General features: G+C 33.6%; 1 protein-coding gene across 1 annotated transcript; it reads right to left on the bottom strand.

The window, feature by feature from the left end:
• Window positions 1-4,043: 4,043 nt before the first annotated feature.
• On the bottom strand, window positions 4,044-9,258 carry LOC128221717 (uncharacterized). The gene is made up of 5 exons (XM_052930318.1): window positions 9,255-9,258; window positions 8,354-8,435; window positions 7,598-7,738; window positions 4,619-5,027; window positions 4,044-4,417 (listed from the first exon to the last, which is right to left on the bottom strand). Exons 1-5 carry the CDS (start codon window positions 9,256-9,258, stop codon window positions 4,310-4,312), a joined length of 744 nt encoding a protein of 247 aa, XP_052786278.1. The 3' UTR covers window positions 4,044-4,309.
• Window positions 9,259-17,711: the final 8,453 nt, after the last annotated feature.

Here is a 17,711-nt window from a genome sequence, read left to right as displayed (position 1 = left end):
TGTTGTTTGTTGTTGACATTTTAGTGATTATCATTACTCATGCAGAAAGAAAACTTTATGTATTATGTAAAAGTTCTCCAAGTCAAAGTCGTGGTAACATAGTGTCGCCTTTTAAACGTCCCTTCAATGTGTTTGATTATTCGTTCGCACCGTTTGTTCATTTTTTTTTTGTTTGGTGGTTATGACACTCGCCACTTACCAGATACATTAGTCTAGTGGTATACTTATTGGTCAACCACAAAACAGGTTTTAGATTCGATCCTAACCAGGGTAAGAGCAGCCGATGGGTAAGGGTTTCCGCCTTTTAACTCGGAAGTCGTGAGTTCGATCCAAAGCTGAGAGTTGTATAGTTGAATAGGTGTCCGCCTCTTGCCTATGACGTATCGGGGTTTGATTTACACCAGGTTGAGAGTGGTCAAGTGGAATAGGTGTCGCCTTTTACCCAATATATCATTTGGTTTATGAATTCCTTCACAAATAGTTATTCAGTAGAGTTTTATGCTGATACTCAATTAAATCAAAACCATTGAGTATCAGCCACTTGAAATGCTCATTCAATATGATGAATATCCAAATAGTTACTAAAGTATGAAGTAATTCTTGCATATCAAACTTTATCTGGAACTTTGTTTCATTAAATAATGCACTGCCACTTAGCATTTAGGCATTTAAGTTAAACCTACTCTACACTCCAAACATGACCGAGTTTTATTTTATTTACTACACAGATATGACCACTAAATCAAATCCATCAAACGAAATGCATTGGGCGTGTAAATTAAGTTGATCTTGAAGGTTTCTTTCTACAATAACATTATCCTCGCAATAAATCAACACAACAAAAGGGTTTGGTGCGACTAGCTTATCAATCTTTATAAAAATGTCAAGTAAGAGCCGTCTTAAGCTTTTAACAAACACAATATACTTATGAATGAATTACAATCACAAGAAGAAGGTTATAGGAAAATAAATATTTTAATTTTGTTTTATTAAAATCACTTGATATCTTAAGCCAAATGAGCATTTCTTTTGCATCTTTAATGCGATCCATGATATGATACTTTTCAACGTTTAAACAAGGTCTTTGCGTTAAATTTCGGGAAAAAACTTGAAAAACTACAGAAACAAGGTCAGTACCCAAACGTTAAACATAAACCTCGTTTAATGGCACATGCTAAACGCCAAAGACATAGAACACAAAAACAAAACATCACAAACAAGAAACATGGAACAAAACTCCACAACACAGTGCATATATACTATATAAAAAAACTAGGTATGTTTATCAAGGACAGTTGGGTACCGCCTTGGAACAGTCAGTAAAATGAAAATTTACTTGAGATTTAAACCAGTTTACGTGAACAAACCTCACTCTTGTCCCAACAATCCTGAATAAAGGAAAAAAAAAACGTAAAAGGTAAATCTTAAGTATGCATTAACTTGATGCAACTTAATACTTCTTCAAAAACTAGAAGGCAAATACTGTTCAAAGTATGGCATTTATGTCCACGGTTTTATTGATATACAATCAATTCATTGAGTCTATCAGCCCAACTACCTGCTGGTTTTACGGATTTTCTCTAAAGCATCACCATAAAAATCGGGATGAGCAATATTATTAAATTATAAATTACTTCATAAATGCTACGTCGGAAGGCAATATATTGCTTCGAATGAAGACTTAAAACAAAAAATAACTTCACTATTTCTTCACCATTTGCGATAAAATATAACGCAGTCTACGCCGCTTAAGGAGCCCCGCCTTCGGTCTTTTACCAGAGTTTGATTGAGAGTTTAGTTTCTTCAAACACTTCGACAAACCTTTTCACAATATAGCCGTCTGACGTAGCCCTGTCAAAACATTATTTTGGAAACAGGATTGTCGAAGTGTTTGATTAAACTATTTACCTTATCAAACTTCGGTAATAAAACGAAGCCGAGGCTCTTTAAGCGGCATAGATTGCCCTTCTTTTTATTTAGAATGGTGTATTAAAAGAAAAGTTATCTTTGATTAAATCTTCATTTTAAGCAAAATATTGCCTTCCGACGTAGCATATATGACCTCATTGATCACGTAGTATACACACACTGTTATCATAGAGATTGATATTCAATATATCTTCCCTGACTTCGAGTTGCAGAATAAATGGGATGACTTTAAATTTGATGTATTAGCTTTGTAAGTTGTAATTGTGAAGGGTATATCAATATAATAAAACCTTGCGGAATCCTAATTCGACCTTTAAACCGAGAGTTGGGGTCATTTGCCCTGATTACAACGTTTGCTTACCTACATGACACGATCATTTATATATCTTTAATCACTTTCGTGTGCTATTAACACCAAGTAAAATGGTACCCAAAAGAAGACAATTACTGGTCTAAATGTTTTATTCAACAGCACATACACTTATAAGTTTATGGAATAATATTGTAACACAAAAATGAATGCATCGCTTGCTGAAATTATAGAGCAAGGGTAAATCTTATTTATGCACGTGATGTACGATGATTTTTTTCGAATTTATTTGTCTGGCGTTCTATATATGTCTCGAAAAAAGAGTGTGTTTTTTTGGTCAGAAAAGGTAATGTAAATTTGAGTTGGCAAATAATGTGTAACACTGAAGATTACTATTTTGCGGGGGTTTAAAAGCTGTACAGGAAGTGTATTGCTGACTTTTAAGATATAACGGAATTAAACTTCAATCAAATATTGCTCTGTAAAAGTTGTTGTGACACGGGGAAAACTGCAATACAACAAGTGTATTACAAAACCAAACACGTTCGAATGTGTTTGGTTAACCAGAACATCGAAATAACAGAGATCGATATAGCGAGATTTGACAGAATTCTTATAATTTAGATTTATTCATGTGTGTATTAAAAATGTGGAGGATTTTGTTTGATTGGTCGTAATATATACTGTGTAAATAAAATAGTCCTGATATTGAACAAACAAAAATATATATACTATCTAAAACTATAATAATCTGTGATTAAGTAAGTTCGATAACTCGAACAGGCAATAACTCGAGAGCTGTGAAATGTAACATGATATGGCGCTGATGCTGTCTAACATACGTATTTTTCCTTTCTACGCATCACAATTTAACATTGCTTATACAGATATGCAAACAAGAGTTATTTTGTAAAGACGAATACTAAGGCAGAAAACAAAACATACATATTTTACATTATTATACCTCGCTTTTGTATACAATGGTACAATCCCATTACAAGTAAAAGATATATTTTGATTATCAGAAACATTTCTAGCCTTTTTGACACGTGACAACGCCATAATTCACTGCCAGGTCATGTGACTGTAATGATATTTCGAATGACAAGAAGGGTAGAAAACTTTTTTCAATATTTTAGCTTTATCATGACATAATTGCCTCCCTTTTACTCATACAGCAGTGAACTGTCAGCAAGTAAACATGTTTGTATATTTTGTTAAACTGGTTAAATGAATTACCACAAACACATCATGATATTATAATTATAAAAACGCCTCGGGTGACAATTAGAACTCGAGTTGACAATATCAATGTCGCACATGCTGCCATATGATATATATAATTTATATATTATGTCATTGTAATCAAAACAATATCATAAGTGCATAAATAGAAAAGAAAGCCGTATGATATGTTTGATATTTGTATAAGACAGCTTTAAAAGCTGTATACGTAATTATAATTTAAGGTTAGGAGACACATATTTTCAATGTGTATGAGGCAGCGGCACGAGCTAATATATACAATAAATAGTAAAAGATAGGAAGTACATACTATATTTTTATGTATGAAAGGGATGAACAAGCTAACATGAACAATACAATAATGAAACATTTGTATATGTGTATGAGTCCGATGCCCAAGCTATAATTAACAATTAAAATTAAGAAAAATGAGTTGCATATGAATTATATTTGCAAAAAAGGATTTCCCAAGCTAAAATAAAAAAAATATATATATTAAACAGTGGTCGTCATTTGCAATGACGTAATAAAAAAACGCAAAATACATTCCTATCTAACTTATTATAAATGATAAAATATAATGCCTTATCATCGACTTAATATCTACGTGATTGTAATATGAATGTGATAAAAAATATATTTAAAAAGGAGGCAAACATCGCGGCTGTCCGAAAAAAGTTGTCCGAGAACTACTCAAATACTTGCATAAAATTATCTTTTTCATTTTCAAAAGAAATGCTACTGTTCATGCTGCCTTAAGCTGTTAAATACGTTCATATTATGTATTATTTTTATTTCTATTCAATATGTCAATATATAGTGTCATTAAAACTTGGTGCTCCGCCTGGGTACGCGATCTCTCTCCAGGCTTCCGTATCCATGACTGTCACGTGACCGCATACGCTCCATACTTCCGCTGCTGTTGAAACCGTTCTGAAAAACGTAAATAAAATATTCAAATAACGTTGCCAAACACAAGTTGTTATAAATACTATTATCGAACGCTATTAGAAAGTCAATGAATATATAATCTTGTGAAAAAGTTTAGTTTAATATCGCTTAAGAATCAAAACATTTCTTCTTACCTAATAATTAAGAAAAATAAACTAAACTTCTAAAACCAAAATGTCTTACCAAACCGCTGCCAGGTGACATATTTAGCCTATCATGTGATCTACTGCGACGATGATAATCCGGCGGCGGTGAGGCTGGCGCATCGTAATCTGGTTTGGGTTCGCGGACTGGAAACACTCGACCGATGTCGACACCTGTTGAAGTACATCGTAGCCTCGGTAAACGGAGACTGTAAGTTTCCGGAATCACCCGAACCATGTCTTGGGTGAAAGGTTTTCTATGTGAATTATCAGATGGTAGGTAAACGTCAACCAATGGTTTGTTTGTCTTTGAATACAATGGTTCAGACAATCTACGGTCACTGCCTACATATCCACCATTAGGGAATGCAGTTGTAATATCTATTGGCTGAAATAGACTACCTCGGCCATTTGAAATAGGCTTAAATGGGCCGCTAGGGTAAGGTCCGCTGCAAGGAAACAAAAAAGTTTTTATCATTATTTAAACCCTGTTTTAGATCCGTAAAAGTGGACCAAAAGTACAGTTTATGGCGGTATATGGAAAATTGTTTGGCTTGTTTAGGAATCATTCTTATATTGCATATTAGAAGAAAATGGTGACCATCAAGAGGGTCAACTTAAACGATACCTTTTTACCAAAATTGGCGCGAGGCAATGCATTGTTTGTATAAGAGTGCGTTGGTGAATTTTTACAGTTTTCAAAACTCAATAGGAAGGTATCATGCGGCAATCTGATACGAAGTTATGTACATGTAGGGATGTTTTGAATCATTTGCTTTATGTAATACTTGATGGGGTAGCGAAATCGCGATTGTGTGTCCTAACATATACTCAACAAACATGAACATAAGGTTTACATTTTAAAATCATTTTGAAGGAAAGATTAGCAAATACAAATCGCTTTTATTTTTGATAATATTTTCCTTATGTGTTCCCAGTTTTAGTACAATGATGCTATTTATTACGAAACTCTATGATCATACCTTTTATTTTATAAGGCAGTCTGTGTGGGATGTTTATAGTTTCTAACAATTTCTGCATCATATCTTTGAAAGGTGTTTGCATTAGGTGCTCTGAATTGTTCCCTCCGTCTGCAGATAGAGTTGGACTCTTTGGGTTTACATATACATTTATTATTATTTGTATTATTGAAACGTTTCATCAAGTTAATTCATACTTTGATAATATTTACCTTTTTGCGTTTTATCTTTATTAAGGATTGTTGGGATAAGAGTGAGGTTTGTGGTTTAAACCCCCAGTAAATTTACATTTTATTGACTGTTCCATGGTGGTACCTAATACTTCTTGATAAACATACATGTTTTTTTATATATAAAGTATGTATGCACTGTGTTGTTTGTGGAGTTTTGTGTTGTTCTTCTATGTTTCTTGTTTGTGATTTTGTGTTCTATGTCTCTGGCGTTTGCCCAGTGCCACTAAACCGTGTTTATGTTTAATTTTGTTGCTACTGAGCTTGTTTATGTAGCTTTTTGCATAAATAAATAAACTACCTATTACATTAAACGCAGTAATAAGCTGGATCCTCACCATTTATATGAGCCTCATTGTCTGTTAATGTAATTGAAAGGAGAAAATAAAACGCAGTATAATATAAGGTGAACTTTCCCCAATAATAATGTTCTGAGCCAGAGTGTCTGTTGATATCATAAATAGGGAAATCACAACACCGTAAAACAAGGCGAATTTTCCCCTATAATTATGTTCTGAGCCAGAGTGTCTGTTGATATCATAAATAGGGAAATCACAAGACCGTAAAACAAGGCGAATTTTCCCCTATAATTATGTTCTGAGCCAGAGTGTCTGTTGATATCATTAATAGGGAAATCACAACACCGTAAAACAAGGTGAATTTTCCCCTATAAGTATGTTCTGAGCCAGAGTGTCTGTTGATATCATTAATAGGAAAATCACAAGACCGTAAAACAAGGTGAATTTTCACATAGTTTTCTTTCAAGCCAGAGTGTCTGTTAATATCATTAATAGGAAAACCTTATACCTTAAAAAAGGTGAATTTTCCTCATAGTTATGTTTAGAGACAGAGTGTCTATTAATATTATTAATAGGAAAAAACGAAAAAAAGGTGAATTTTCACATAATTATGTTTAAGGTCAGATTGTCTCCTAATGTTTTTAATAGGAAAAAAACCAACGCGGTAAAATAAGATTATTTTTCTCATAGTTGTGTCCAAAGCCAGATTGTCTGCTAATGTTGTTGATAGGAAAAACTACAACGCGGTTAAAAAAGGTGATTTTTCCAATAGCAATGTTTGGAGCCTGAGTGTTTGCTTATGATATTAATAGGAAAGAAACGCAGTAAAAATAAGATACATTTCCCCCATAGCTACGCACAGAGCCTGAATGTCTGCTATGTTGTTGATGGGAAAATAAACCAACTCAGTTCAAATAAGGTGAATATTTTATATAGCCATGTTCAGGGCCAGTTTGTCTGGAAATGCAATTGATAGGAAAATAAGGTGAATAATTCCCATAGCTACATTTAGAGCCAAAGTGTCTGCTAATTTAATTGGTAGGGGAAAAAACGCAGTAAAATAAGGTGAATATTCCCCAAAGGTATGTTGGAAGCCAGAGTGTCTGCTAATAATATCTATAGGAAAAAAGCAACGCAGTTTAAATCAGGTGAATATTTCCCAAGTTCAGAGCCAGAGTGTTTTTTTAATGTAACTGATAGGCAAAATCACCCAACACAGTAAATAATTATGTGAAATTGTCCCATAGCTATGTTCAGAGCTAGAGTGTCTGTCAATACAATTGATAGGAAATATATAGCCTAACTCATTAAGGATTGAACATGAATCCTTCCCATTGCTAGGTTCAGGGCCCGAAAGTCTGTTAATATTATAAATAGGAAACAATAATTCAACACAATTACCAAGTGAAAGTATATCATATTCATACTTATTTTTAGAGGTGAAAACCCTGCCAGTGCATTTGATAGGAAGAATCAAAACAAAGCAGTAAGAATTAAACGTGAATCCTACCCATTTCTATGTTCAGAACCGGAATGTCTGCCAATGTAATTCCGCTCGAGGAAAGAGCCATCAAAGCCCGTTCGTCTCTTGTTTTCACGTTCTTTCAGTTGAATTTGTGCCGCTTCCTTTTCTTTATGTTTCCTTTGCCGCCTGGGTAAAAAGTGACAGTAGTCGTGTTTAAATGAAACTTTGAAAACTCTGAAACTCTATTCCAATATTATGATAGGGAAATGGGAATGGGTTAACAACAGGCAAATAATAATAAATGACGATTAAGATGATTTTTATTTGTTTTGAAGCATGATCGTTATATATATTAACACGTGACCAATAAATATTTTACTTTACGAGAGCACAGCCACGAGGTGAAATATAATGTTTTTAAAAGAATATAAAAATATCATTAAAGTTTCAGTAAAACTCGCACAAAAATGTGCAAACGTTACCCCATTTCGATAATGACATCTTTGAAATTGTTTCACAGCTCTGTGATTGCTAACGTATGATTTGAAAATGAGAGCAGGCTAAAATTTCAAATAGTCATAAAAAATAAAAATTGATATGGTCACTTTAAAAAGGTCAACACTTATTTCTAGTGAACTGACACATCTTTAAGATTAAATGCAAAATAAAAAAAATGAATATTTCTATTGCACGCTCAAATGTGCCTATTAACAAAACATTCATTGGCCATGCTATTTTAGTTCTAAGATCATAAAGTTACAGAAACTCCAACACATCTCCTTAAATATGAAAATCACCTACCTACATACAACAACAACGACAACAAAAAGGATAAAGACGAGCCCACCAAGTCCCGTACCTGTTGCAATGAGGGCAGTCTGACCTGAAATGGTCATAAAAAATACAGATGAGTATTTGTTATATAGACCACATTTCTGATGAAATGAGACGTAATCTCATACGTTAAATGAGATTTAATAATTTATATCGGTCAACTATATAAAATATAAACTTTGCCCTTGTGATAAACAACATCAATTGGAGAGCATAAATTTAGTCTTCATATAATAACCATAATACATCATATACGGTCGTGGTTCACTGTGTTGTCGTCATGCTATAACAAGTGTCATTATGAAGCGTTTAAACGACGTCATAAAAATAATTCTGCGTCATAATCACTACATTAATTATAAAATGTGTGTTTATTTTTTTTTAAACATTTTGGTATATACTAAAATGGTCGGAATTACTACTCGTATTCGAACCTCATGTTTTCATGAAGATTGTAATTCCACTCGGCTAGCGCCACTCAACTCGAATACATCCTCCTTATCATTATCAATATATCCTTAACAGGTCAACAAATCATTTTACATATACTTTTGTTAAAGTCCCGCTGGCCGTGTGGTCTAACTGGCAGTTTTTATTTTTGATCGACCTTACCGTCACGGGTTTGAACCCACTAGATCTAAATACTTTTGATGATATGATTGTATTTTTTTCGGCAATTTCGATATCATAGAGTAAAATAATGATAAGTAAGTGTTTTCAGATGCATTATTGGAAAAACCTTTTTTTGGTCCAAAACATAAGCGAGTTAATTTAAATCCACTCGGCGAGCTCCACTTAACTCAAATAGCTCCTCCTGACATAGAACGCATCAATGACAACCCTGAAATATCATATATGCTCATGGTACTCATTTTTTGGGTCCGGCTCGATATACTTTGTAGCCACATCCGGCTGTTCTGTTGTCGTAGGCAGTGTAGGCTGAGGCCGAGTTTTATCTATCAATCAAAATGTTATGTATCAATATATAAATCGGTTAGTAATAAGATTGCGAAAGAAGACTGGTACATATTGATATACACGTAGTTATTACATTTGGCAAATTCCTGTTCATGAATCCATTTTCCTTGATCTCTGCATATTAATCCCTATTCACTGATCCAGGTTCATTGACCCATGTTCATTAATCCCTGCATATTGATCACTTCTCATTGTCCATTGCATATTTATACCTACTCAATGATCCCTACTAATTAATCCATGTTCATGGACCCGTGCTCGCTGGTCACTATATATTAATCTCTTCTAATGGATCCAAGCTCATTGATCCATGTTCAATAACTCCTGTTCATTGATCACTGCTTATTGAACTCTATTCATTGATTCATGCTTATTGACCCGTGTACAATGACTCCTGCTCATTGATCACTGCATATTGATCCCTATTCATTGATCCATGCTCATTGATCCGTGTTCGTTGGTCACTACATATTGATCTCTACTTATTGATGCATGCTCATTGATCCATGTTCAATGACTCCTGCTCATTGATCACTGTTTATTGATCCCTACTAATTGATTTCTACTCATTGATCGATCCATATTCAATTACCCCTGTTCATTGATCCCTACTCATTTAGTCCTACTCATTGATCCCTTCTCATTGATTCCTACGCATTGATCCCTTCTCATTGCTCCCTACTCATTGATCCCTACTCATTGATCCCTACGCATTGATCCCTACTCGTTGATCCCAACCCATTGATCTCTACTAATTGATCCCTACGCATTGATCATTACGCATTGATCCCTACTCATTGATCCCTACTCATTGATCCCTTCTCATTGATCCCTACTCATTGATCCCTACTCATTGATCCCTACTCATTGATCCCTTCTCATTGATTCCTACGCATTGATCCCTTCTCATTGATCCCTACTCATTGATCCCTACTCATTGATCCCTACGCATTGATCCCTACTCGTTGATCCCAACCCATTGATCTCTACTAATTGATCCCTACGCATTGATCCCTACGCATTGATCCCTACTCATTGATCCCTACGCATTGATCCCTACGCATTGATCCTTACTCATTGATCCCTACTACTGAACCATGTAATTGACATGATGTTCATTTGTATGTTTTGTTGTTTATACTATTTATGTGTGTTTTTCATGTCTCAAAATAGCTCATTAACCTTAAGTTGTTTGTTATTCGTTTTAAAATATTGATCAGTGTATCTTGGTCATATTTAGATACATGTTGTAATGTATCGATAGTCTATGAGATGCTGTGCGATAGTGTGGTCTTGTGTTGTGGGAGAAACCGGAGTAACCGGAGAAAATCCACGTGTCCAGCTTGGTGACCACTAACCAAACTCACGTGCACCCTGGCCGGGAATCGAACCGGAGTCGCCTTGGTGAGAAGCGAGTGCGCTAACCACTGAGTTAACCGGACAACCAAATATACTATTAAAGAACGACGAAACGTAAACATCCCGTATTTTCTTCAAGCCACTTGCTTGAAACAATTTTATTGATATTTGGTTTCATACCTGCCCAAGAGCACCGGAACATTTCTCTATTACTGGGGCTGTTGACGTATCCTTCCTTGCACGTAAACGTGATTTTAGATAGAGTTGAAGTGCATGTCGTTGTTTTTTTTTCATACATCTTGCTGAGTTTGCACAAATCAGTATGTTCTGCAGCTGAAAGCAATTTGATGTACATATAACTTTATCTGCCGGCTTGAAGGGCGCGACGAATTTTATTTATTTTGAAACAAAACACAATTTCATTCCAAACTGTCTTATACTCACGTTTTACTTTAATTGTGCCAAGCTTTATTAGAATGCTATTCGTTTCCGACTGTGTTTCCTTAACAAACTTTTCCCACATCGTCTCATTTATTTCAGGAACTTTCATCACGGTGTCTGTCTGTTCGAAATGAGCTATAAATTCGACAGTTTGTTTTGTTTCGCTTCTAAAATGTATTAAAATTTAATATGAAAAAAACAACTACTAACTAATAAAAGGTTCTTATTAAGTACAGTATTTTCTGGATATTTTATTCAAATATACTAAACATTCTACTACATACTAGAGCTGTTTTAATAAGATAATAAGTGTTTTAAAAATTGCCATCGTCTTTTAAAGGTGTTGATTTTATTCTTCATTGTTACTATTGTTTCTCTATTTTAAGTCGTTTACTAAGATAGTGGGCAAACATGGCACAAGTTGGTATCTTTCCTTCACATTTTGATTTAAAGAAGAAATATTTTCCTTAAAGTATCATGAGATTTATTGATAACCAAATTTATCTTTGTTTGGAATTAAGTCACAAAAGCTTCGTATGCTAGTTTTCTTCAGCTCTTTTAATTAAACGAATATGTTATGAATATTCTAAATTCACCCCAATACGTCTGCGAAATATGACATTCCCAAAACATATGAATGTTTGAGTCGATGTTTATTAGACACAAATCAAATAACCTTGATGCGACAATATTGTTGTCATTGTTTGGAAGGATATTCATAATGTATTTGTATTTATACAAAAACTTTATAAAGACGTTGAAACAATACATTGTTAACAAAATCACCTAGAAAAATGTTTCATTATATCTATTGGTCTTGTAAAGAACAAACACCTTTTTGTTAAGCAAATAGTAAAAGGTTGCTGACATTTAATAAAACAAAAGAAGAGAAATATTACTTTTATAACAAAAATTATAGTTTTTCAAATATGGAAAAGTTGCATGCACCTGATGTGATTATAAATAACATAAAATCTTTATAAGTGATTTGCGTAAACTTGTGTTGATAAGAAAGTCAAATGGGTAAAAAATGATCCTTTGATCGCACGAGAGTAGAACGGTTAAGCTTCATTAAGACAAAGTTTAAACACAAGGCAAACCAAACTTCTAAGATCATAATACAAGTATTTGTCTTAGTTCTTGGTTATACAAGTGTAATTGGGCCGAGCGATATATCGTTAAACTGTTCTCTGCTGCTTTTACAGTAAGGCATATATTTTTGTTATTGTTAATTTTCACTTTCGATTTTAAATCATCTTGATATTAATATATTGATTAGCAAGTAAGCTATAAGAGAACAAATATAAATATAAAAAAGTAAGTATTCATAACAAACTAATATTTGGATTACAAATACCTTTGATATGTACTCAATGCTTAACATTTAATATGGGATATGGAATTAGTGTCGAGAGTGAATTTACCAATGCAAAACGACAGCTAATGACACAACATGTAAGTTAAGTGAATTAGATGGATGAATAATGATACTCATGATGCGAAGAATGCGATAAACCAGCAGGCAAAATTAATTCGTGTGCTGGCTTTTGCGAGTGAAACAATTTAAACAAAGGTTAATATACTTAATATATCTAAAAGGGGCTAAACACTATTTGTCACAGTTGCTAATATATATGTTAATTCCCTGGAGTTTATTTCGAATTATCTACATATATTGCAGATATAAATATGGTTTAAACTGTGCACTCGAGAGTAATAATATATAAGCACAAAGACGCCATGACAGTAGGATCAACGCTCCTTGCCGTACTTAAAAATAATACAATTTGAACAGTTTTAAAAGGGAACGCAAGAGATATTACATAGGATCTATATTTTAATAATTTTGTATTTGATAACTGCAAATATTCCAATCATTTTTACTCATTAAATTGATTGAATGATTGATGTTTTTACTATTCAATCATTTAAAAAAATCATAAGTTCAATTTATTTTGCAACGAAGCTTAGATAAAAATTGCATTTATACTATCTCGAATGTATGCACTTGAAAGTCGTTTTAATTCGTTTTTCATGGCGTATGTACAAACGCACGACGGCGTGTATGCATATTTTCCAAGAAGAGCTAGCACGCTTCATACACTTTATTCGCAATATTTCGACCCTCTTGCATTCAAACAGCATGAACACTTACGATATTGGAGCACTCTTTAACTATTTACAGCAAATACACATGTTATGTATTTAAATATTCATTTAAGTTAATTATAAACACAATTTGATTAGTATTTTTTGTTTCCTTTTTTCAACCTATATTTAGGTATTAAGGTTTAAACATATACGGTTAGTACTTGAAATAACAATTAACGTTACAAAAACTCGTAGATTGTTTTAGGCTATGTTCACTTTTATACTTAAAGCGTAATGAAACTCCACTTTTGTTGTGTTGTACGCATGACATTGCAAAGTTAAAGCAAATATAATTAGTTTTCACAGAATTTAGTTGGACCGAATCTCATGTTTAGTAATACTCACTCGTATATCATTGTAAACAATGATACAAACCTGGTAAAATCTAGTGTGTAACATACACCAATCTGTTATAAAGACAAACATGGATATCCTGCTTGAATAAAATATGTTGTTAGTACCGCTTACCGTTTACGCCTATGACTAGATGGATTGGAAATGTTGATGACTTCTATCCAAAAACTGACATTAGGGAACATCTTTTCGTAAACCAATTTTATCTGCATATATAAGAACGATAGATGAACGCAATGTTAATATGATAATATTTGTTTTCAAATTATAAGCAAGAAAAACTAGAAGCGCCGCAATGCGACGAAACCAAGTTTTTGTTATGGGCAATCAGAAATTATAGCCAATTAATTTGTTGTATGACTTTATCTTTACTTTTATCAAAAAGAGACGCCCCCCTCAAAAGCAATCCCAAGCTAGCTCTTTACATAAGCTACCCACACACCAAGTTTAATCAATATCTATCAATGCTATCAAATGTTATTTGGCAAAAAACATTTTTCTATTTCAAGTAACAGTGACATTGACAGTAGCCCCTCCCCACTCAAAAGCAATCCCAAGCTAGCTCTTCACATGCTACCTACACACCAAGTTTCATCAATATCTGTCAATCCTAACTAAAATTATTGGGCGGAAACCATTTTTCTATTTTTAGTAATAGTGACCTTGACCTTAGCCCCCTCACTCAAATGCAATTCCAAGCTAGATCATCACATAAGCTACCTACACACCAAGTTTCATCAATATCTATCAATGCTAACTTATGTTATTGGGCAGAAACCATTTTTCTATTTTTAGTAACAGGCGACCTTGACCTTAGTCCCACCCCCCTCAAAAGCAATCCCAGGCTAGCTCTTTACATAAGCTACCTACACACTAAGTTTCATCAATATCGGTCAATGCTAACTAAAGTTATTGGGCAGATACCATTTTTCTATTTTGAGTAACAGTGACCTTGACCATTTTTCTATTTTAAGTAATGGTGGCCTTGACCTTAGCCCCTCCCAACTTAAAAGCAATCCCAAGCTAGCTCTTGACATAAACAATTAACACACCAAGTTTCATCAATATCGGTCAATGCTAACTAAAGTTATTGGGCAGAAACCATTTTTCTATTTTAAGTAACAGTGACCTTGACCTTAGCCCCTCCCCCTCAATAGCAATCCCAAGCTAGCTCTTCACATAAGCTACCTACACACCAACTTTCGTCAATATCTATCAATCCTAACTTAAGTTATTTGGAAGAAACCATTTTTCTATTTTTAGTAACAGGCGACCTTGACCTTAGCCCCACCCCCTTCGAAAGCAATCCCAAGCTAGCTCTTCACATAAGCTCCTACACACCAAGTTTCATCAATATATGTCAATCCTAACTAAAGTTATTGAACAGAAACCAATATTTGATGCCCGCCCGCCCGACTGCCCGCCCGCCCACCGACAACCTCATGCTGATAACCCGGTTTTCGTTGAAAACCTGGTTATAAATCCATAAAACGTCATAACAAACATTTACTTTGTAAGAAATACGTAGTTACGTTTTAACGAAATAATTCGTTATCTCGGGATAACGGAATAAGTATTTAATTAGAACGGTATAAGAGTTATTCATTACGGAAACGTATTTGGAAATAACAAAGTAATGGTATGTTATCTTGCAGTTACGAAGTAAATATTTGTCATGACGGAATAAGTAAAGGTATTATGTCGACGTTTGTGGACAATTTTAACCTACATCAGTATGTGTATTGTGTACGGGAAATGACGTCAACATATTTATGAATACGTTCTGAGCATATTTCCATCATTTATAACATGCCAGGAAACAAAAGAAATCAGTAATGTTGTTATTCCATTTTAACATATTTGTGATCTTCCTATCAATTTATTCATCAAATTAACATCAGCCTAAGTTTTGTGTATTTTTTTTTAAATATTAAACACATGATTAAGTCATAGATGACTTTTTACCTGTGTTTTAACTTGGAATTTTATCGTCGAGTAATTCGTGCCGTGAGTGTCCATGCTAAAACTGACAGTACACACAAGCGCTACCTCCTCTGAAAAAAATAACGTGTTAAGAAGTCAAATAAACAGATTGATATTATGTGTATCCACATTTAAATACTACAACAATGTCTAAAATGAGTTCAAGATATAGTGGAAACATTACGCTTCGATATGGAATATAAGTTGGAGTTCTTAATACAATGTATAATGTTGGGAAAAGTTACGTTTCTTTATTTGTTTCATTCCTTGTATCTTAAATATGTTACCCCTTTTATCCGCCTTAGGCACACACGTCTTATTTTTCGATGTCTCCCTGTGATACCCAGGGCGGCAATTGCACTGAATCTGTCCATTGAAATCAGCACAAACAGAGCGGGTCGCATTGCAATAGTTCACAGTTGGAAGCGAGCATAAATCTCCTGTCTCTGCTACAAGAAAAAGAATTACATCATAATGTGATCAATTTCCACAAATAAACATGCATTATGATCACAAACTACACATATCATTGAAATAATCAATAACATTCCTACGAAAGTACCCTACGACATGTTACATAATCAAGACACTTAGAAATGTAACACAATCACAACTACGAATACTATATCTTCACTAAGACACGTCATTTGATTAAAAACACACTTGAAATATAACATGATCATTAACTATGCTATTGATTCAAAGACACAACACTAAGACATGAAATGTGATCAAGAACCACACTGCAAATGTAGCCTGATCTTTAAGATTGTTATAGATGGTATGTTAAAAACAGAACACTATTACATGTTATATGATTAACCTACACAGTTAAAACATGTTATATTATATAAGTATTGCATGGCTTTCAGTAGATATCGTCAACATTAGGGAAATACTTTTACTTGAGGCGAAGATAGAGTTTTGTATGGTTTTGTTTTTTATGTTTTAAAAACACTTGAAATGTTTTGTATTTCTTTATTGTTAACGGTCTGGTAAATATTAACATTAAAATGTTCTTCATTCGAAAATATATAAAGATGTCTTTAATATCTTAAAATTGCTTTCATTTTTGTCAAATAAGATGTTGTTATGTGTACAAACACTCTTTATTACTTCAAATAATATTTGATATATAAAAGTCATGACACTAACTAAACTAAACAAAATGGAATGCTCTACGCACCTGCATTCTCGTCCCACTCCCCACATATCTTTATAAAAGTTGATGTGACGTTTGTTGTAACAGGAAAGCAGGTGTTTTTTGACTTCCAAATAGAAGCCAAAATTTTCTTAAACGTTGCTTTGGTCAATTGTTTCGTTAAATGTAAAATGAATGTCACTGCTGATTGAAAGTTTTCAGTCGGCATTCTGAAAGAAATAGTGCTCAATTCAGCATGCATTCATGCAATTTGTACCTTGTGTGATGTCAGGGTTTTTACGGGACTATTTTACTTATGGGCTTGTCCGAGTGGTTTCCCGTCCAACTACTTTAAGTCCCAAGAAGACTCGTGTTTCACTGGCCGTTCCAAGAAGGTTATCACATCATTAATATGTTAAGCTATTTTGATACATGTGTGGTTTCTTTGTGGTGTTTTTATTTATGTATTTTTTGTAAAAACATTTGTGTGTCTTTTTCATTGACGATTATTTACTTTCCTTGTGGCACTAAACACGGCTTGTCACGTTGTTTTTATTGTTATATTTCCTTGTATTATTATAATGTTCTTGCAATGATATATAAATAAATATGACTCGTATTTTCATTTAACATGTCAAGGTACTCAATCCATATATGTGTGAAGTATAAGAATATATCGACCCCCTATCATTTAAGTAGCATTTGAGGCATTTTGTGCAGAAAAATAAAATATATTTCTATGCCAAAAATACTATTCTTTCTGCCTTCAAAAATTGCAAAAATATGTGGTTTAAGTCCGACTCAAGCTGACATATTAAGCATTTATAGAAACTGTAATAACTTCATTTATGGAACACTTCTGGTCATTTGTTTACAATTTAGTAATTAATAAGCAAATAAAAGTAAACAATGATTCAC

Source organism: Mya arenaria, chromosome 16 (assembly GCF_026914265.1).
Source record: "Mya arenaria isolate MELC-2E11 chromosome 16, ASM2691426v1".
Taxonomy (NCBI): Eukaryota; Metazoa; Mollusca; class Bivalvia; order Myida; family Myidae; genus Mya; species Mya arenaria.
This window is presented reverse-complemented; position numbering and strand designations above follow the sequence as displayed.